Source organism: Lissotriton vulgaris, chromosome 4_1 (genome assembly GCF_964263255.1).
Source record: "Lissotriton vulgaris chromosome 4_1, aLisVul1.2, whole genome shotgun sequence".
NCBI classification, from domain to species: domain Eukaryota; kingdom Metazoa; phylum Chordata; class Amphibia; order Caudata; family Salamandridae; genus Lissotriton; species Lissotriton vulgaris.
In genome coordinates this window covers 1,048,606,293-1,048,629,608 of record NC_141691.1, presented here as the reverse complement: position 1 = coordinate 1,048,629,608, position 23,316 = coordinate 1,048,606,293, and the positions used below count along the sequence as shown (strand labels likewise).

The following is a 23,316-nucleotide window of genomic DNA, read 5'->3' as shown; positions in this document are numbered from 1 at the left end:
ATTCTGGGTCACAGTCGCCGGGGGGACGTCCTCGTGGTCTTGGTTCACTCAGGCACAGGCCGGGCTTGGCGGGTGCAGAGTATTCTGCATTCGCGGTTCCTGGCTGGCACCAGGGGTTGTAGATCTTTGAGCAGAACGACTGCTCGTGGGAGACCCAGTCTTTGGATGAGCAAGGCAGTCAGTTCCCCCGGGGTTTTTAAGGTTGCGGACCACAGGAGACGCTGGGGTTTAGCAGGAGCAGGTTCGAGAGTCGACAGGCCGGTAGGGCTGGGGCCAAGTCAGTTGGTGTTGTCCTCTTGTTAGCAGCTGCACGGCAGGTCTTCTTCTTGTTCTTCTTTGTAGTTTCGGAATCAGGATCTGAGGAAGGTTGGTTCAGGGTGCCCCTAACTACTAAATTTAGGGGCGTTACAGGTAGGGGAAGGTCAGGGACAAATGTGTCCCTTCCCTGGGGTGAGTGCACTCCGTTTCCTGCCACTCTCCAGTGGGAGGGGGGCAGGAGCCAGTCTCCGATTGGGTAGGGCTCCCCATCCTCAAGTTGTGCTTCATCTCCCTTCCCCCACCTGAGGGGTGGGGTTGGCAGAGACTGGCACACCCCCTTTCCTCACTTAGGTTTTCCCGCCTGTCTTCCCGCCAGAGTGGGGGTCAGAACCGGTGGGGGCCAGTTGCTGAGTACAGCAGGTGGCCTGGAGAAGCCCACAAAGCTGGCATACCTTTGAAGTTTCCCCTGTCCATCCTGGGGGCGGAGGCCTAGCACCTCGCCCCAGGATGTGCATTGGTGCAGGCCCACAAGAGCGGATAGCTTTCTACCCAGGGGTCCAGCAACATGTCTGCTGGGTGAAAGCCTAAGCAGCCTCTCAGTCAGGACACAAGTTGGGGGTTAGTTTCAGGGGGCAACTCTAAGTTGCCCTCTGTCTTGCATTTTACCTTAAATCCCATACTGGCATCAGTGTGGATTTAAGGTGCTGAGAAGATTGATACCAAACTTCTCAGTCTTCAGTGTAGCCATCATGGTTGCTGTGGAGTTCGTGTTGACGACCTCCCAGCAAAATTTACTCTAAATGGCAGCACTGCACTTACAGTGCCCAGGGATGGAAATGGGTACTGTAGGGGTACAGGGCTCATGCCCTTGTACCCACACCACTGGCATTGGGGAACACAGCTAGAGGGGTGACTGAGGTATGCCAGGGCAGTGTGTTGAGGGCATGGCACACAGGGATGTGTGCCATGTCGACTCTTTGTTTTGTTCTGCACCAAGACACTCAGCCTGCAAAGGCAGTGTGTGTGTGACAGGGTACAGGGCCTCTAAGGGTGGCACAATAAGTGCTGCAGCCCTTAGGGGCCTTCTCTGCTCACAGTGCCCTGGGTACCATTTACCAGGGGCTGACAAGTGGCCAGAGATGCCAATTGGGTTAAGGTTTCAATACAGTTTTAGGGAAGGAACACATGCCGTGGGTACCTGATTGGCAGGAGCCCAGGGCACACTCAGTCAAAGTACATCAGCAATTCAGCAAAAAGTGGGGGCATACCATGTCTGAAAGGTGACACTTTCTCACAAGGAGGACCTGGTTTGGTAGTTCGGGCTGGATTGTTCCAATGAGGAGAATGGTCAAGACTGATTTGCAAACGGCTTGATCCAAACTGAGGTGGCATGGTGAGCAAAAGAACAATGGGTTGTGATGCTACACTGAGATATTGTCAGTGGTTTGACAAATTGAAAGCATTCCTTCCATCATCTTTTGTGTTTTTTTGGATGGGACAACCAGCCATGATGGTTGGGTGTCAAACTATTTAAAGTTTTTTTTGTTTTTTTAAACCAAACTCTCAAAGCAGGAGTTTGTTTTTGAAGAACAAAAAACGAATGGCCCCCACACACTGGGAGTTTTCTTTCAGGGTGTGGGGATATTATTGATTTTTCTGTCTCCCACTGCAAGATTTTTTCTTGTGGTGACGCACAGGAAAAACACACTTTACAGTCCACCCTAAATAGAGTGGGCAGTGTAAAGTCCTTCCTCTGACTACCCATACTCCATTGGGTCATCAGAGAAAGTATTTTGTTGATGGAGGCAACAGGACTCTGGCGACAGAATACTTATGGTCCACCCAACTCGAAATGAGGCAGGCATACTAAGAGTTTGGTGGACAGGATACTTCATTGCATTTGCAACAGAGTACCCTGTCTGCTAAACTGTCTTTATAATCTTCCAACAAATCCCTCACCACATTTCTTCCTCCCCATTAGCTAATGCTGGGATTAATAGGATCCTATGGTATATAAACATATTATGTGCTGTATTTGTTGCTGTTGTGGCTTTCTCGATTTCTCTCTGCATGCATCGATGGGGAATGAATTTCAGCAACTGTCACAGTACCAATTGCAAATTGGCACTTAATATACCTTGGTGAACCTCATATTCAAGGTGGAGTCGCGGCTGGACCCATGTGGCACCTTGGTGACACTAGGAAATCAATGCTAGGAAAATATTTCAAACCAGCCTGGAAGGAGTATTATAGGTGAGGAATCTGCAAGAAGATGTATCCATTAGAATGTATCTGCTGACCATGGACACTCCTAAAAAGCATTCCTTCCTAAAGAACACGGTGCCACAGTTGTTTCTGCCTTAGTCTTCCCTCATGACAGAGAAGAAGTATTCCCAAATTAGTGCACTGAAATATTTTTCTACAGTCAATGGCGCCTACTGAAATTTTGCCTTTTATCAGTGGATTGAACGAAAGTAGAGGCAAAACCTCAGTATGTAGGTTTGTAAATAGCACTTTGTAGTATGTTTAGCAGTGCTATTGTAGTATTACTAAACATACTACAAAATGGAATTTGTGCTTAGGCCCCGAGTGTCTAGCTATTGTACTTTCTGTATGTAATTTGGGAGTGGCTATTTCTTGCTTGATTAATGTAGTGTATGTTATCACCTGGCCTATGACTTTGGGGTGACCTACAGATCTGACTGGTGGGGCGTAGTTTGGACCCTATGTGTTATCATTGGGGGTGTTAGGAATGTTTCTTTCCACTCGCGGGATTGGTAACTCGATTTCCGGTCAAATTCTGGCAATTACCTTATGGTAGAATTCTTTCCCCTCGGGCCTCCAGAAATGCAAGCACGATTTGGCGCCCCTTACTGCCATCTGGTGCATGCAGTCACAGTGAGAGGGCTGCTTCTTAGTAGACTTGGAGCTGCTTGCAGCAACTGGAATGTCTGCGCGTTCTTGTGCATTGCATGATGCCATTTGTGCCGATTTTTCAACTCTGCTCGCACTACTGGTGCTGAATTGCGTTGCAACATGCATATTTCCATCCGTTAGCGGAACTCTACGGAATCTCGCTGAATATTTATATACCTCCACGGAGTTTAAGTTACACCCACCCCTGGTTATCATATCTGCCCTCTCCTTTGTTGCAGTTTGTGAAACATGACCAGGTTTGAAAATCATTTAACAAACTCCCTCCCAGGGTGAAATATAAAACTAGCATTGCACAATGTTAACACAACTTTTCCAAGTAATCATTTTTGACTTTCTGTAGTTCCAATGGTTCTGTGGGCAGTATAGTTAATGGTATTGTTGGACTTCAAGGCACAATGTTCTGCCACCAGTACTTCTGCCCAGTCTCTGGGCCACTTTTGATAGCAGAACTACACATTTCTTTTGAAAAGATTTTCAGATTAGCTGGGAGCATGCAGTTGCACTTGAGGCCCAATAGCCCTCCTTAATGTTTGTCGTTGAGGGAAGTACTTCTCTTGAACTGCAGTGTAGTTTGGCAACAGGAAACCCCTAGGAGGCGGCAGGGAGCCTAGACTATGTTCTTTCAACTACAAAGAACTTTCAAGTAGGATAATGATTCCGATTTTGGTTCTTCCTGATCACTGTTCTTAATTTTTGTTCTGGAACAAAACAATGTCACTCTTTCGTCCAATTCTGCGGCATTTCAGCAAACATGAATTCTGTGACTCTGGCCCTGCCAGATGATTTATATTGATCTATACTCAGGAGACCCTAGGGCAATCGTATCAATCGTGTGTTCAACTGTTTCTCTGCTGGCTTGTAGGATACAGTTATCTACGGAGGAGTATTCTTCCTATATGTCAGCCACTTGGGTTACCAGGTCTTTTATTGGAGCCCTTTCTTCCAATCTGTCTTTCTGTGATTTGTTTCAGTGACATGGGGTGTGAAGATGAAGCAAGGCAGCATATTTGACCGGGGATGCTTGCTCAGTTCCTTCTTCTCACTGTATGAAGAATCTAAATGTTCTGCAGTTCCCATTCTGATGCTTTGGTTACTGGGTTGTTTTGGGTCTGCGTCATTTGTTAAACCATGCCATGTTTCCACATGTGTAGAACCTATCAAGCCCCTGTGGTCTGATTACATACTGTGCTGCTCTGTTTCAGCTTCTCAGTTACTCTTGGTACATTTGCCCTGTGAATGATTGTGCTTATCAGCAGGAGTTTGGAAGATAATCTTTGTCAAGTACTTCTATATCTGTGTCTTCCGGTGTCAGTGCTTCAGGTTAGATGGTGCTCCTCTGTGCCCCACCCAAAGAGATTTTTCATGCTCTTTAGGGTACTGCTGGTTATGTGCCAACCAACACGTTTTGGAACTTATGGGGAAATTGGGGACAAAGTAAGAGGTTGTGGCCCACCAGGCAGTTCAACAGAGTCATCCTGTCGAGTGGAACAACTTCATGGCAGCACCCTCTGCTTCCCTCCGCGTTTTCTGGCCAACAGAAGTCCACTATTTCCCTTCGCAGCCACTTCAGCGTGGGGCGCACAATGGTGATGCGTTCTTCAGGCTATATCACTGTCAGGCATGCAAAGAGGTTGTTCAGAGAGGGGGCTGGCAGGCCTGCCAAACTTTCCCAAAATTCCTTCTGGGCTTGCCCCCTGCCGTCCTGAGTGCAGCTCCTTCCAATTACCACCTTAGTAACACAATATCTGATGATGCACCAGCTGCTGCCCTCTGGAACCCTTGTATTTTCCGAGTAGCAGTCCAACACAGTTCTTAATTTGTAAAATTATAAGTGCCGGCACCTGTAGTTTTTTCCAAGAACCAACAGCTGGTGCTGCCAAATGCCAGGGATGCTGAATAGTCTTATTTCCATCTAATTTCTCATTCTTCCATCACAATAAACTCTCTGCCCCTTCATTTCACTCTTGTAGATTGTTTTTCACTCCTCCTTTATTACCATGCCACTGTTTTTCAGACTCTCTTCCTGCTCCTTTCTTTCTTTTGCCTTTTTCTCTCTCTAGCTCATGGTCAAAGTCTGAGGAGTCAAAATAAGTGCTGGTCCCCAAAAATGAGTGGCAGTGAGCCCCACGTGGAACCAGCGGACAAATTAAACACTGATCTGACCTCTACAAGGCACAAGGTGTTCCCAGCCGCCCGGGTCATGGCGCCACCTTGTCATCATGCAGTCAGGTAGACACTGTAGTCTGGTGCCTATTCACTGACTTCTGCTCCTCAGCAGTATATCTCAATGTGTCAAGTGGACCCTGCAGTATCTAAGGAGAGGGCCAACACTCAGTTATCAACAGCGATGGGAAGGCTCAGAAGGATTCTGATACCTACAAGATGTCTGGCCAGCACCTCACAAGAATATGTTGAGCTCCATCAGCTTCAAGCCATGACCTAATAATAATAAAAGTAATCATAATTGTTAGATTTGTGGGACTCTAGTTGGCACAGGTAGGTACTTGTGACAAATAGGGACCCTTGCCTCTAGTCAGGATAAGGGGATTACACTCCTAAAACAACCCCTGCTGACCCCCTTGGTAGCTTGGCACGAGCAGACAGGCTTATCTCAGAGGCAGTGTGTAAAGCATTTGTGACCACATACAGTAACCCAGTGACAACACTACAAATGGACACCACACAAGGTTTTATATTGAAAATAAGTATACTTTATATAGAGTTACCACAAGACCATAAACGACAGAAATACACAATACTGTTACGTTAAGATGTTAGATTTAGCTTAGTTTAGTTCAGTTCTTAAGCTGCAACACTTTGTGTCAATGTACCTTAGGAGCATTGCGCTTCCACAACAAGCAATGTTGCAGCGAGGGAAATGTGGCAAAGTTCAGGTGCACAGAAATAAAGACGTGAAGTTCTTCCAGATGCGGCAAGCTTCTCCGGGGATGCAGGAAGTTCTCGGTTCGATGCTGGGACTGCAGCGGCAATGCCCTTGTTCAAAAGTGCGACGGTAACACCTCCAACTGCGACACTTCTCTTACGATGCATGAAGCTTCCGCCCAATGCGACAACTACAGCGTCGACATCCTTGTTCAGAAATGCGATGGCAGCAGCTCCGACGGCGGCACGCTTCTCGGGGATGCGAGGCACCTTCCTCGATGCGATGCGATGCAATGCGACATTTCCAGCGGCGACATCCTTGCTCAGAAGTGCGACGGCAAGCCCAGTGACACGCTGCAATCTCGTTGCGTCGCGCTACCAGCTCCTTGCGACACGCAGTTCCTCAGAAAGCCCAAAACTGCAGCAGGCACTTCCACAAGAACTCTGGGGAGCTGGGGGGGGGAAGTCTGTTATCCCTGAAACTTCAGCAGGAGGCAAGCTCTTTTCCAAGCCCTTGGAGATCCTTCACAAGTTGAAAGTAAAGTACACAAAGTTCCTTTCTCCTTCCTTTGGCCGTAAGGCAACCACTGCAGGCCAATCCCCCAAGCAGCACTTCAGCTTGGGAATAATCTCTCCTCAGTTTTTCAGGTTCCTCTCCTCAGTAAAGGTTTCTTCTTGTAGTCCAAAGTGCTCTAATTTCTTGGGATGAGGGTCCCAATACTTATACCCCAAAATCCTTTGTTCTCTGAGGGGAGAGGGGCCTTTGCCCAGTCCAAGCCAGTTCTGAAGCACTCTGTTTACCAGACTTCTCCTTTCCTTTCACATTGCAGGGCAGGATCATCAGACGCCCCACAGGAGGTGTAGCCAGCATTGTGGAAGGCAAGTACAGCCCTGGAGCACTTTGTTTACAGGACTCCTTCTCTTCTTTCAGTGTGCAGGGCAGAGACATCAGCCGCACCCCAGGAGGTGGAGCCAGCATTGTGGAAGGCAAGAACAGCCCTATTCAAGGTTTAGGTGTAACTCCTCCCTCCCATCTAGATGCAGATCTCTCTATTCACCACTGGGCTGACTCATCCTGTCTCTTGGAATCCCCCAGCCCTGTCACTCACAAAACCAGACAAGGAATACACAACCTTAGCTGAGGCAGGCTTGAAAGGTTAAGCAAACAAATACCTACTTTCTAAAAGTGGTATTTGCAAACACAGAATGTTAAAACCAACTTCACTAAAAGATGCATGTTATCATTCTGAGCCCAGGCATACTAAACTCGAATTTCTACTATTTTCTCTGAGTCAGTTAGGATTATACAATGTAATAATTCTAACAGTCCATTCTGGCCTATGGAGAACAGGTAGCCTTGCAATAGTGAAACACGAAAATGGCTGTAATTCACTATTAGAACATGCCCCACACACCAGGGCTTATCCTACCTTATATTTACAATGCACCCTGCCCTTGGGCCTATCATAGGGGTGACTGATATGAAGAAACTGGAAGGTTCACGGATGGGTAAGTGGGTGCACTTGCCCAGTCAGCTTGACAGTACCAGACTGCACGCAGGTTCTGCAATGGCAGACCTTAGACACATTTTACAAGACTGCTTCTGTGGGTGGCACAACCAGTGCTGCAAGCCCACCAGCAGCATTTGGATTTACACGCCCTGGGCACAGTCAGTGCACTAGATTAGGGTCTGACAAGTAAACCAAATAGCCAAACATGGAACCACTGATTAATACATCAATTTACAATAGGGAACACTTGCACTGTGGCACTGGACAGCAGTGGCACAGTGCCCAAAGCATCTAATACCAGCGAAAATAAATTAAGCAACAGCAAAAATGGAAGGGAGACCCACACTAATGGTGCCAGGTCTATCAATAATCATCCTGATAATAAAAGGAATAATATTTGAAAGAAACAATAATAGTACCGCTAAGCAGTGTTCTAATTACAAAGCAAAAGAAAATGAGAGTAATTCATTCAATGTATTGTGAAGGACAAAATATAATTTCCTGTTGTCATTCACTCATCCCTGAGAGTTGGGCTGAGAAAGTAGTAGGTGGAACGGGTAGGGAATTTTCTTTAGAGAGATTTCTATTCTGCTGTAATTGAACATAGATGTTTCTTTCTCGCTTAGTTTTTCTTATCAGTGTTATACCATAAATGTGCCAGGCCAAGTTATGTGACCTAATGGCTAGAGCAGTCTATCTCGAAGCTGGGGAATCAGGTTCGAGTTTCAGCATGGGCGTTCAACATCCTGTGATTCTGGGGAAAATCACTCAATCTCTCTGTGCCAAACAAAATGAATATGTATGTCTGTTACGCAACTTGTACTAATACAAAGTGCTCCGATACATTCGGGTCAAGTTTGAGCTATATATAAAAAAAATATGGGACTTGTAAGCATCTGACTCCTGTAGCTTAAATACCCACTCACCCTCAAACAAAATCCATACCTCCTCCTAGGTTAGGTGATTGAAACTCATATCAAGCATGGTAGCACCATGGACGTCAATTCATGAAAATGCCTGGGGAAGCGGAAGTTACATCACACACCCTTTGAGCTTATTAATGTTTTAGGAAGTGACATATGACCTTTGACCCTGAATCTTCCCAGGAAGTGATGTGCCTTTACCATAACCCGGATGACATAATAATGGACATCACTGAAGTTACATTATGTGTGATTAATATAAAACTACAACACAACTGTTTCTTTTGGATCCACATATATTAGGGTGCTTGCCCTAAATTGTACTGAGCAAAGCGAATGAACCAGAGCTCTTTTCAATGGGGTTGGGGGTGAGGGATTCTGTTCATAAGACAATTTTGAAAAAAAATTGGTCAAATAGTCAAATTTAAAGGAAATGTTTCATATAAATCTTCTAAAAAGCCATGGTCTATGAAAGGGCACTTCACGGCCTAAATAATAGGAAAAAAGCAGAAAGAGCTGCCCAGCAAACCACAAAAGGGCTACACAGAGCAGCTCGCAAGAAACGCGCATGGGCCCAACGGAACAAACGTATAGAGGAAGCCTGGCTAAAAATGTTCTTCCTCTTAAAGGAAAGAAATCCGGCCCAATTCTGGAGGTATATCAAGCAGCTCAGTAACAACGGCCACACCGGAGAAAACGGAGTTCCTGAAAACGTATGGCTGGAGCACATTAATCAACTTTATAATGGCGGGGCACGGGAGAGCTCATCTACCCCTACGCCCCTAGCCCCACTCAACGGAAATACCCCTGGTTTGGCCTTACCTGAAAACGTAGTAAGTAAGATCATCAGCCGCATGAAGAACGATGGAGCACCAGGGCCAAACGGAATACCTGCAGCAGTCTTCAAAAAATTCCGGCAGTTCTGGGTAGAAGTCCTTTCACCCCTTTTTGCAAATGCTTTTCTCACAGCCAAAATTCCACCTTCCTGGCAGGGCTCAATTCTACATCCAATCCACAGAAAAGGGCAACTTCTCAAATCCGGCCAATTACAGACTAATAGCCTTGCTGGACATTGAAGCCAAAGCATACGCCTGGGTTTTACTGGCGGAACTAGAAAACTGGGCCAGCGAAAATGACATCCTGCCTCACTCCCAGTCAGGCTTTAGAGCAGGCTGCTCCACAATGGACAACATAATAGCACTGTCCTATTTGTCGCGGAAAGCTACCCTGGCTGACCAGCTACCTTTATTCTGCTGCTTCGTGGACTACAGCGCAGCCTTCGACAGAGTCAACCGAGGGACGCTGTGGAACAAACTAAATTCCTGGGGAATACAACCTCCTCTTCTCTCAGCCTTGATATCCTTGCACCACAATACCTGGGTCAGGATTAAAACTAGCACACAAACATTATCCCAAAAAATTACAACCGAAAACGGCCTAAAACAAGGCTGTGTACTTGCCCCGCTACTATTCAACCTTTACACCGCTGATTTACCAAAGGAACTGGCAGACGCAGACCTGGCTGCCCCAAAACTGGGCGGGCTGCGCCTACAGACAATGCAATATGCCGACGACATCATCATCGTGGACCATACGAAAATAGGATTGCAAAGATCGCTCACTGCTCTCAACAAATATAATACAAAGAACTATCTTGTGATGAACAAATTCAAAATCAAAATTTTGATTTTTGGGAGCTACAAAAAGAAAAATCTTATCTGGAGAACAGGGGGATCACAAATAGCTACCTGTACCAGCTACAATTACCTAGGAGTTTGGTTCAACGCTAGGGCAAACCAAGCAGCACACCTTAGATACTTAAGGCCTAAGGGTATGGGGATCATTCACAGCCTGAGGCGTTTGAATCGTCACTTGCACAGCCCTTCAGCCGAACCAATCCTAAGGGTGTTACGGGCCAAACTACTACCTGCAGTGACCTACGGCCACTTGGCCTTTCCCGGGAAAATGGACGTATTTCTGGAAAACCTACAAATCAAAGCTTACAAGAAAATCTTCTCCATTCCGCAGCACGCGAGGAGGTCGAGGTTGAGGCTCGAGCTGGGCCTGACACGAGCAAACCTCTAATGCCTGGGAGACCTAATCAAATACTACATACACACCTTACGAGCACCAGGACAATCCCTGAAAGAGCAACTACAAGCTGCATTTAAGGACGAACACTCCCTTTGGCATAAACAGCTGCACCTCGCTATCTCCACATTAAAGATCGAACCTACCTCTCTCACTAATCCAACTATCCCTCTGTCAACGTGGAAAAAAACAATAACAAAACAAACCATTTTAGTTTCATTTCAGACTGATGTTGCCGGGCTATCTAAAAACGAACTTTTTACCGCCTTGAATGAATCATATATCAAGGGGAAACCTCAACTATTCTTTAACTACTCCCTCAACCCCCAGACTCGCAACAAAATATTACACATGAGGCTGCTAGCCCTACCAATCTTTGACTTTTACCTACAGTGGGCTTGGTGGAATGAGCACCCCATTTGCAGGTTTTGCAATTACATACATGAGTCCTGGCTCCACCTGCTTTGCTGCTGCCCATTCTTTGCTACGGATCGACCCCCCCTACTGATCCCTGTCTTTCGGGAACAATCACTGAGACACTGTAGGGAAGCATCGACTTTGTGTTTTAGCAACAATTCAGCCCAGGCCCTAGTAGGAGCTGGGAAGTTTGTTATTATTTTAACCGCACTGCAGAAACATTAAGAATCTGATCATGATTTTATAAATTTTAAAATTGTATTTTAACATGCATTGCTATGTTTGTACATTACGGTTTTTATTAACTGTATAATAAAGATTCAGATTCAGATTCACTTCACAGGAGTTGACCCCGTCTTTTCTAAATCTGTTACGAGTACCTCCATATGCAAAAAATAACCTCTAATGTGCCGGGGCAAGTATAAGCCACGGGTGCCCTTTATGCCAACAATGATATAGAATATGCCAGTCCTGGAAAATTGATATTAATGTTAACCATGTACCATGGGTGACCCTTATATAAAAGTTTACCTCTAGGATGATATGGCCAGTATTTTGTCATGTTTGTCCCTGTCCTATATGCCACAGATGTGTTCTTTTATGTCAAGAATCCCATCCAGCACTCTAGCGCAAGCATTTTGCCATGGGTGTCCCATACCAAGAATAACGTCCAGTGTGCCTGTGCCAGCCTTTTGCCATGGATTTCAAATTTATCAAGTATTATCTCTAGTATGCCAGGTCCCAGTCTGTTAATAATTGTCTCAGATATGCCAATACGGGTATTTTGCAAGAGCAATATGAAGACTCACAAGCATACCACATTCTCGTTGATGCTAATTTATGTTTACTAACTCATACTCATCATCAACTCATTCGTACTCAACCATTCTCACTCACTTGGACTCATTCATTCTCAGTCTTGCACTCACTCACACATTGTCACTCATTCTTACACCGATTAACTCACAGCTACTCACACTGACTTGCACTCACTCATATTCTCACTCTATCATTCTCACTCATACTCGCTTACTGACATTTAATCTCATTTATTGCCATTCCTATCACGGATTGCCACTCTCACTCACACACACGCTAGCACATAAACACACCCTCTCACACAAACACATTCTCACCTGCAAGTAAGCACACAACATGCATTGAAAAAAATATTTTACTTAAGTGATACTCTATCTTTTTTAATCTTATTTTTACACTAAAGGTGAATAATGTACAATCATTCGATGTTAGTGTAATAAAAAATGAACTCAAAACAATAAGAGCGAAGCAGTCCTTGTCTTCTGTGCACTGGTTTTGCTACTTTTAAGACCAGGGGTCGCAAAGGTAGTGTCAGGGGTCGCAGTGAGCAAGCCGGGGTTGCGTCTTCGACCCCTAAATTACTTGCATATATGGCAGCTGTCCCTACGTCGAACGAAATATAGTAAAGATAGGGAGGACCTGATTAAACATGGGTCAGGGTTTTTCAACATATTAACACACTGAGCTGCTTTTATTTTGTAAACTCGCAAAGGGCGTAGTTCACTAGAACCAATCCTTCAATAATGGTTATCCAGACATTTGCCTGGAGCGGTAGAAGCTAAGGGGTGCCCAGTTCCAAATGAAAATGTAAAGATGTTGGGTGATTAACATGGTTAACGGCTGCGAATGGGATACACAGGTGTCCCTCAACCTCACTACACCAAAACATTACCACTTTAAAATACAGATAGAACATTTTATGTACTTGAGTGACATGCTTTAAATGTGCTAACCATGGGAACATCGGATTTATTTTCAAATGTTTACACTTGGACTAATTTGTACTATTAGTTATTGATTTGCACACGAAAGACGTATGTACAATGTACACTAGGACTAGGGGAATATAACGTCTAGTTGATCTTTGATCGTTAACAGGGGCGATGCTATTGAATGTATTTGATGCCTTTCTGTATTGCTGAAGCAGTTAGGAGGCTGCTCAACAGCACTAAAAGAAGCCTTACATGATCACACTGCATCTGTTTTTATCATATCCCAATAGTTTGCTTATCACCTCTTAACGAACGCCCTCTCTTTATGGTTCCATGTCAATTGCATCCACAGCTATTGCTGGAGGAGGTTATGCTATCTGGTAAAAACCTATTGAGTGCGCATGAACCTTTGCAAAATGTGTTATAACTAACGCTTGTGGTGTAAAATCTGTGTGGTCTTGGAGGGAGATCACCCACACCCACAATAGCAAGGAACTCTTCAGCATCGTCACAGAGCTCTCCAACACCAGCGCCTGCAACAACGACATTACACCCTCGCAAGACCTCTGCGACTCACTCGCACGAACAAACCACAACACAGAGACCGCCCTCATCGCAGCTACCGACGACATCAGGTCAATGCTCGACAACGGGGAAACCACCGCCCTCATCCTCCTGGATCTCTCAGCAGCCTCCGACATGGTATGCCACCACACCCTGATACAACGCTTCAGCCTCACCGGAATCCAAGGCGCGGCCCAGGAGTGGATCATCTCGTTCCTCGCCGGAAGAACCCAGAGAGTCCGCCTCCCCCCGTTCCTGTCCGCGGCTACCGAAGTCATCTGCGGCGTCCCACAAGGATCCTCGCTCAGCCCCACCCTCTTCAATGTCTACATGAGCCCCCTCACAACTATCGCAAGCAAACACAACCTCAACATCATCTCCTACGCCGACGACACACAGCTGATCCTCTCCCTCACCATCGACCCAAACACCGCCAGAACCAGCCTCCAGGAAGGGATGAGAGATGTCGCGGAATGGATGAAGCTCAACCGTCTGAAACTGAACTCAGACAAAATGGAAGTCCTCATCATGGGACCATACCCCTCTGCCTGGGACGACTCTTGGTGGCCACCCGCCCTGGGCACCGCCCCCACACCCACAGACCACGCACGCAACCTGGGCTTCATCCTGGACTCCTCCCTCACGATGACCAAGCAAGTCAACGCCGTCTCAGCATCCTGCTTCAACACCCTGCGCATGCTCCGAAAAATCTTCCGATGGATCCCCACCGCAACCAGGAAGACGGTCACCCAGGCCCTTGTCACCAGCCGCCTGGACTTCGGAAACACCCTCTACGCCGGAACCACAGCCAAGCTCCAGAAAAGACTACAGCGCATACAGAACGCCTCGGGCAAGACTCATCCTGGACCTCCCCCGCCACAAACACATCTCTGCCCATCTGAAAGATCTGCAATGGCTCCCCGTCAGCAAAAGAATCACATTCCGACTCCTCACCCACGCACACAAAGCTCTCCACAACGCGGGCCCCAGGTACCTCAACAACCGACTAGCATTCTACACACCAACCCGCCAGCTCCGCTCCGCCGGCCTCGCCCTCGCCCCACGAATTCGCAAAGCCACCGCCGGAAGATCCTTCTCCTATCTGGCAGCCAAGACAAGGAACTCCCTCCCCACCCACCTCCGGCTGACCCAGGACCATTTCGCCTTCAGGAAACAACTCAAGACCTGGCTGTTCGAGCAGTAGCGACCCCCACCCTCCCCCAGCGCCTTGAGACCCTTACGGGTGAGTAGCGTGCTCTACAAATTCCTTGATTGATTGATTGGGTGTGCGCACACGTGCTGCAATGCAATGAGGAGTACTTTGGAGCTTTTGCCCTGGTCAGCAAAAATGTCCGGAACCGGCGCAGCTGCCAAATACAGAATATTTTTCATATTTCATGTCGAGCCCGGATATCCAAAGCACGTACCACACCATTCATCACGTATCTAGAGACTCTCACTTGACCTTTCACTTTAACAGATCGATGCTATTAGCAGTCGATGTTCATTTCCTGTATGTGGGACTGATAAACGCCCTATTTACAACGAGGCCTAACTGTCGCATTCACTCCTTACAAGCTTCCAAGAAAATGCAAATGTTGTTAGGCAAACGGCGGTTGAGGAAAATGTCATACATTAAGAGCTCCTGACTGGAAGTGGGGGTATTGGTACATGCTTACCGATGATGTTGTTGCGCCCTTGAACTCAGCACCAAGAAAGTAAACAAGGCAAAAGCAGCGCTTTGAGTGGACCAGCCAGCAAGAGCAAATCCAGACCACTCGATGATCTCCCCCAAAAAATTGGCTCCAGAAACATATTCGAATAACCCTCCTAGACGGAATAAAAACGTGTTGTAATTAACATACATGATTATACAAAGAAGCTCGCATACATGTCATTTTTCTTTTCCAGATGATTCACTCTGAAAGTTTTGCCCAAGTATATGTTACATATATTTCAATAATTACAGTGGAATAAAAACGGAAAAATACAAAAGCTTTAGCTCGTAAATGAAAGCAATGTTCAGACTAATGAGACAGCTGCGTGCATTAATCGAAATGATGACAAGGCGAGGAGGACTAAAGGGTAAAAGGAGTGAGAGAAAACGCGAGACTTTATTTGAGGAGTTAGAGCTTGTTTTGGGATCTCTCAACGTGGAACGTTTTCATTTCAGAGAAGCAGTTCAAGCTTGTTGATGTGCAATACATGGTACAGTCCAGGGGTGCTACTGAAGCCATCGGCCAGATATGCAGGTCGGAAAGCAGTGGTCGCAATGTGCAACAAGTCCTTTATGTACTAATAGGTCGGTTCGCAAAATAGGCGTTGGGACTGTGTCACATTGCGATCTACCTAATTAATAGGCAGTAGGTAGGTCACTAATTGCAACTCCATGCTATTGGTCTAAATTTAAGGAATGGGGTCTGCAATGGCCACCATGCCTGTAATTGTTTTTAAATAAAGTAAACTTTAAAAAAAAGAAAAACAATCGCCGTCAATGAAACAGGGCTGCTTTAAAAAAAATTAGATTTTTTTAAAGTTGCATTGAGGTTGGCAGCGGTCTCCTTGACGAATGACTATTCTACCTGAACCTTTTACCCTCTATCACAAAGTGGAAGGGTCCAAAGGACACCATTTCCTTTTTGCGAATAGGCTACCAGTCCAACTTAAGAATTAGTAACTTTCCAAAGGTCTGCAGCTGGAATTCATGATGCAAACCATCAATACATATGTCGTCAGAAGTTGGAAGGGTCACCCACAACACACCCCTTCCCAATTGTGACTCGGTAATCATTTGGAATCCAATGTTAGTAGTCCGTGGGAGTTTACAGACTCCTACCATAGGATTCAACATTAAAATAGCTTAATACGTCTGCCTTAGAGTACCCAGAACGTGACGTGGAGGTGGGGAAAGCACTAGGTTATTAGGATATTTCTAGGCAGTGCACAGTTAAGTTAATTTGAATATCGTAACTAGAATAAGATGGTGATGGTGATACTGGTATTTGTAGACAACTGCAGGTTTTTGGTAGGATGCCAAACTCCGATTTAGAACCAGAGTCTGCTTGTTCAAATGTTAAAAATAAATGCATTTGCAAATGGTAGCAATAAAAGCAGCTTCGCAAACTGGGAAATAGGGTGGAACCTGTTTCTTGAAGTCCCATTTTTTAACAGTAGAAAAAAGTGCAGTTTAAGATCGGCACATTACAGTTTCAAGAGAAAAGTAAACTTTGCCCAATGTACATCTGAAGGTTAAGATAATTTTGCCAAAGTGGGACAGCAGGAGAGAACATCTGTTGGGAAAACTCCAAGCACTTTCCACGTTTTCCTGTAACACACAATAATACAAGGCGAGAGGAGTATTTTTGTCTTTCTCTTCCAATCAACCTCCTTAGTACCTCCCAAAAACAGGAGATCATTTGAAAAGGTTCCTTTTTTTATTTCCAAAGCTCTCTCCCACAGCAAACTATCTGGGATTTCTGAATATGTGAACCTCTATGTACCCATCTAAAAACACAATCAAGAGCATACACTCTGCGTTGCTGGCAGGATTCTTCGCAGAGCTATACAACTAGTTCCAGGAAAAAGGAATAGTGAGCCTGAAAATGAGGGAGGCTGATGTGGTAGTGATTCTAGACCAGGAACACCTACTACAGATTGCAAATCATAAAGATCCATAGCACTATTAAATATGGACACAAACATCTTTACCAAAATTTTGGCAGCACGCCTCAACAAGGTCCTCCTGTTCCTCACCGAACCAGACCAAGTGAGGTTTGTAATAGACAAATAGGCAACATAAGAAAAGTAGCCGACATTGTGGAGAAATGCAGGGCAGAAACAAATCCCAGTTCTACTGGTGTACCTTGACGCGGAGATCATGTTTGACAGAATCGGTTGGGGATTCCTCAAGGCCATTCTGGAGAAAGTGGGCCTAGGCACGAAGTTTAACCCCTTCGATGCAGATGACAAAGCCAGCTCGTCATGGGCGTTACCTGCGCTGCGCGCATGACAAGCTGGCTTTGTCACAAAAGCCACGATTTTCAAATCTCAGCGCACAGCAGGAAAACCTGCTAGCGCGCATGCAGTTAAACGCTGGATTTTGGCAATCTACATCCAACCAGAGGCTAGTATATAGGTGTAGGAAAGTAGAATCTGCGTTTTGCTTGGTGCTATGCTGTTTCTGACTAGTCTGACTGGGATCCGGCAAATCAGGACCCCAGTCTCTGATTTCTCCCCTAAATTGGTTATGGTGGGTACTTCGGTACATCCCAGATGGGATACTGGTGTACTCTTATAAGTCCCTAGTATATGGTACTGAGGGACACAGGGCTTAGGTACACCAGAGGTTTCCCATGGGCTGAAGCTCTTATTATGCCACCCATGGTAGACCACTCAAACTGTAATTACAGGGCTGCCATTGCAGCCTGTGTAATCTGGTGCTAGCACCACTTGCAACAGATATAGGTTTCCCTATATCTGAGGTCACTGCACTTAAAACCTATAAGTCACCCCTGAGGCAGGCCTTTCAATCCTGAAGTCAGGGTACTCCGTTCTAAGTGTGGGGGTGTTCCTGCATGAGCAAGACACCCCTACAACCTTCGGAGTCCATTCTCCCAGGTTGTAAGTGCATCAGCCCATACAATACATAGAGTGGTCATGCGTCATTACGCGATGACCATCTCTAATGGCCATTGGTATCAAACATGTTGGAATCATACCCCCACACTGTAAAAGGTGTGTGAGGTACGATTCCATTCACTGTAAAGTTCCTCCGGGAAGCCCTCACTTCTCCCAGGACTAGTATTCTAGACCCAGGCAGCACAACATGGCTGCTGCCGACCAGAGACAAGATTCTGCCCTCCTGCTGCTGAGCCAAGCTCTAACAGGGGAAGGCAGAACAATAGGTATTCTGTCGCAGGGAGGTGTGACCACCTCCCAGACAGGGTTTAGTGTATTGGGGCCGGGTATCAGCACCTACCAGCACCATTGAGTCTGCTTGAGGGGCATTTGTGGCCCTCCTTACATAGTCCAGTTCAAACCAGCTCAGGGTGCCATTGGCTCCTGCTCTGGAGCGAAACTGGAAAATGGACATGTGAGTATCCTCCCCACTGTCCAACCCCTCCACTGGGAGAGAACAGTGAATCGTCCCAACCCTTTCCTTATAGTACTTAAGTGCTTACCTATAGGTGGGTCCCTAGATTCGTCGTGGGACAAGATTCATATCAAGACACTGTGAGAAAGTGCCATCTTTTTTGCATTGGTATGCCCACCACTTTTTGCTGAATTGCTGATGTGCTTTGACTGAGTGTGCCCTGAGCTCCTGCCAACCAGGTGCCCAGGGCCTGTGTTCCTTCCCTAAAACTGTGTCGAAACTAAAACCCAATTGGCATCTCTGGCTACCTGTCAGTCCCTAGTAAATGGTACCCTAGGTACACAGGTCATGGTGACCAGAGAAGACCCCTAAGGGCTGCAGCACTTATTGTGCCACCCTTAGGGGCCCTGTACCCTGACACCCACACACTGCCTTTGCAGGCTGAGTGTCTAAGTACAGAACTAAACCGAGAGTCGACATGGCACACATCCTTGTGTGCCATGCCCACAAGCTCACTGCCCTGGCATCCATCAGTCACCCTTCTAGCTGGGTGCACTATGCCAGTGGTGTGGGCACAGGTGCATGAGCCCTATGCCCCTAGAGTACCCAGGGCCATTCCTGGGCACTGTAAATGCAGTGCTGCCATTTAAGAGAATATGGTGCTGGGGGGTCGTCTTTACGAAATCCACAGCACCATGATGGCTTTACTGAAGACTGAGAAGTTTGATATCAAACTTCTCAGCACATTAAACCCGCACTGATGCCAGTGTGGGATTTAATGTGAAATGCACAACAGAGGGCATCTTAGAGATGCCCCCTGAAACCTAACCGACTCCCAGTGTCCTGAGGCTGCCACCACCAGACATGTTTCTGGACCCCTGGGGCGAGAACCTGCCATTCTCGGGGGGCCAGGAACAATGCACATCATGGGACGAGGTGCCAAACCTCCTGCCCCAGGATGGGCAGGGGAAGCTTCAAAAGCATACCACCTTTGTGAGCTTCTCCAGGCCACTTGCTAAACTCAGCAACTGGCCCCCACCGGTTCTGACTCCCACTCTGGCGGGAATAACGGCAGGAAAACCCAAGAGAGGAAAGGGGGTGTGCCAGCTGATGCCAACCCCACCCCTCAGGTGGGGGAGGCGAGGTGAAGCACGACTCCGGCCATCTTGAAGATGGGGAGCCCTGCCAATCCCAGCTAGGCTTCTGTCCCCCTCCCACAGGAGAGGAGCAGGCTAGGGGGTGTACCCACCCCAGGACAGGGACCCATTGGTCCCTGCCCTTGCTCTACCTGTAACACCCCATAATTTAGTATTTAGGGGTACCCTGAACCTGCCTTCCTCAGATTTCGATTGCAACAAGAAGACCAAGAAACAAGAAGACCTGCCGTGCAGCTGCTAAAACAAAGGAAAAAGCCCACTGACTTGGCTCCAGAACCCTACAGGCTTGTTGATCCTTGAACCTGCTCCTGCAAAACTTCGGCGTCTCCAGCGGACAGCAAGCTCGACAACCCCGGAGGACCTGCCTGCCTTGAACCTTCCAAAAGATTGGAAGTCCCACGAGCAGTGGTTCTGCTCAAACAGCAATACCCCTGGTGCCAGCCAGGAACCGCGCATCCAGCCCACTCTGCACCCGCCAAGCCCGGCCTGTGCCTGAGTGATCCAAGACCACAAGGACGTCCCCCCGGCGACTGAGACCCGAAGTCCAGTGCCCAAAGACCCTCCTCGACGACCAAGACGACACCTGCAGCCTCAGAACCAGGGACCCCTCCAACCGTGACCAGCTGAGGGTAAGATTTCCGGATGCCAAAAGGCACCCCTGCAACCGGTGCCCCACGGCCCCCTGTGCCCTCCTTTGGGGTACCTACCTCTTCTCCAAGATCCCATTTTACCTCACGAAGTGGTGGTCGCACATGAAGAATCTCCATCCCCGAGCCTGCAGCTTTTGTTCACTTTTTAACTTTCCTATTGGATAACATTGAACGCCCAATGGCTCAAAAGCACCCTGCACCCAGCCGCCCGAGTGCCGCTGGAAGTACAACTACTACCATACTCTACTTTCCCACTTGCCCTGAGTAAGTGACCAGGAGCTCAGCTCCCACAGCAGCGTGGCCAGCTTGCTTGCAGCCACCAACCAAAGGCCCCCTACCCTCCATTGGATTGCTTTGGGCCAACTCTCTCTGCACCCGGCTGCCCCAGTGCCACTGAGGGTGTAACAACTGTACCTTTCTGACCCTGGGAGACCCCCGAGTCTATGCCCAGAACCTTAACTCTACCAGTCGAGTACTTACCTAAAAGCCGGTAACTCACTTTCCTTCCATAGGTTAACATTGGCTGGTTTTCACTTGAAATGTCTTCTAAGTGTGGAGTTTTGAAACTTTTAAATATTCATCTAAAATCTGCCAAATAACGAATTCCCAAATACTCACCTGTGATCAGGAGATTAGCCAGCACTGTACATTTTAGCCCAGTACTGAACCGCAAAAGTAATCCTAACTGTACTTACCAGTAACTTGAATTTTCTTCCATAGGAAACCATTGACTGTTTTTTCTTTGAAATTTTTTCTAAGTGTCCATTTCTGCAAACTAGAAATATTCCTTAAAAATCGTACCAACTACTAAAACATAATTATTACCTGTCTTAGGTTGAGATCCCAGTGCTAAACTTAGGAGTCCAGTGCTGGGTTACAAAAGTAACGAGAACGTACTTTACCTGCGACTTGAATTTCCTCCCATAGGATAACATTGGGGGGTTTTCACTGAAAAGTTTCTAGGTGTCAACTTTGAAAATACATTTATATTCTTTAAAAATCACCAGTGTAACCAAAACGCTTTTACTTATCTGATTACAGCTTATGTCCCGGGACTGAATCCTGGATCCAGTTCTGTGGTTAGAAAAGTAATCCTTAAAGTAATCAACTGCATTTATGTAGAAAAACCCATTGAGCTCAATGTTAAATTGTGTTTGAAATTGTGTTGCCTATTGCAACCACTGTAGCTATTGTTCTTACAAAGTCTATTGCCTTTTTGCAAAGCAATTAACTAAAGTCACTCATATTAAGAAAAGTATATTTTGATACCTGTTGGTTCTAAAATAAAACAACTATATCTTTTGATATAAAACAATTGGCATAGAGTTCAGTTCTTGAGTGTGTGAAGCCTTTTGCTGACTGAATGTGTACAACAAATACTTTACACTGTCCTCTGATATTGCCTTAAAGCTCGACCAAGCTACCACTTTAGAGAGTAAGGTCATATCTGACTTTAACCTCTGTCATACCTCTAGGGACTCTATACACACTGCACTTTATTTTGGTCCAGTATATATATAGAGTCACTTTCTTACATTGGTGGATCAGCGGTGGGATACAAACTTGCATTTGTTGGACTACTTACCATTTGATCACACAACAGAATTCATAAATTGCCTTTAGAATTCTGAAATTGTTTTTTCCAAAATACTAAAAGTCTTGCCAGGGTCTTGCTTAATTCCCTTTAGAATTTTAGAAAAATAAAATAAAAATCACTATAATCAAGGGTAGATGGTTAGAACTGTCAGGTTAGAATGTCTCAACAGAACCCAGCTATTAGTGAAGATGACATCATGGACCTGGTTGAGGAGCTCGACCTCACACCTTTCTTACACTTGTCTTTCAAGGAATTGAGATTCTTATGCAAAATTAAAAATATAATAATGGGCCAGCATTTAACCAAACAAGGACTCAAGGAGCTCCTGGCTGTGTATGCTAAAGGCCACCCCTCTGAACATGGTGATGACCAGTCGGAAAGGGGAGAGGTGTCAGAGGAGAAGGAAAATCCGCCCCCCCCCCCACCCCTGCCCCCCCACCCCCCAGTCATCTCTAGTGAGGAGAGGGCCCCCATACCCTTTCTCCAAGAATCAATCTCTGGGATCCTAGGCCTCACACAGGTGGGACAGATCCCAGAGAAAACATTAATAATACCCCCACTGAAGAGGACAGCTTTCTAGCAAAGCTGGCCAAAAGAATAGACCTAGAGTCCAGCCTCCAGACTCTAGAAAAAGAAAGGAAATAGATGGGTTTAGCACCCATCAATGGTGGCAGCAATAATACAAATAAAGATAGAGAAGAGAATTCTGATCCTAAAATCCCCAAAGGGATTGTCCCTAAATTTGAAGAAGGTGATTACATCACCAAGTGGTTCACAGCCTTTGAGAGGGCTTGTGAAATAAGGAGAGTAAATAAACCTCTTTGGGGGGCACTCCTGTGGGAACTGTTCTCTGGTAAATGCAGAGTCAGGCTTCTGACCCTCTCTGGGCCAGATGCAGGGTCCTATGACTCATGAAGAACACTCTGATTGAGGGATTTGGACTCACTACTGAGGAGTACAGAATTAGATTCAGGGGGGCTCACAAAGCCCAGATCCAGTCCTGAATTGACTTCGCAGACTACTCAGTAAAGACACTGGATGGTTGGTTAGCTGGACATAATGTGCATGATTTCACTGGACTTTACAATCTGTTCATGAAAGAACATATATTAAGTAACTGCACAAATGAAAAGTTGCATCAGCATTTGGTAGACCTAGGTTGAATTTCTCCCCTAGAATTGGGAAAGAAGGCAGACCACTGGGTCAAGACTAGGGTGACAAGGACAACCACTGGGGGGGACCAGAAGAAGATGGTTACAACCCCCCCCCCCCCCAAGAGAAAGGTGGTGAGAATCCCCAAGATAAAACGTCTCAGTCTTCCAAAGGGCCCCAAAAACCTGTACAGGTGGGTGGGTCCCAAACTACTCCCTATGTGCCTCAGCCCAATAGGGGGAAGAACCTTGCTCCCTCCAAGGCCCATTGTAACAACTGTAAGAAGTTGGGACATTTAACTGTAGACAAAAATTGCCCCCACAACAAAGCCCC

The 23,316-nt window shown here is 46.4% G+C and overlaps 1 protein-coding gene across 1 annotated transcript in view; it reads right to left on the bottom strand.

Annotated features, from left to right (window-relative positions):
- Window positions 1-23,316, bottom strand: part of SRD5A1 (steroid 5 alpha-reductase 1) — a 240,255-nt gene that overhangs the window by 43,678 nt on the left and 173,261 nt on the right. The window contains exon 4 of the mRNA XM_086965281.1: window positions 15,015-15,165. Within this exon, the coding sequence (XP_086821407.1) occupies window positions 15,015-15,165 (151 nt within the window). The remainder of the gene's footprint in view (window positions 1-15,014; window positions 15,166-23,316) is intronic.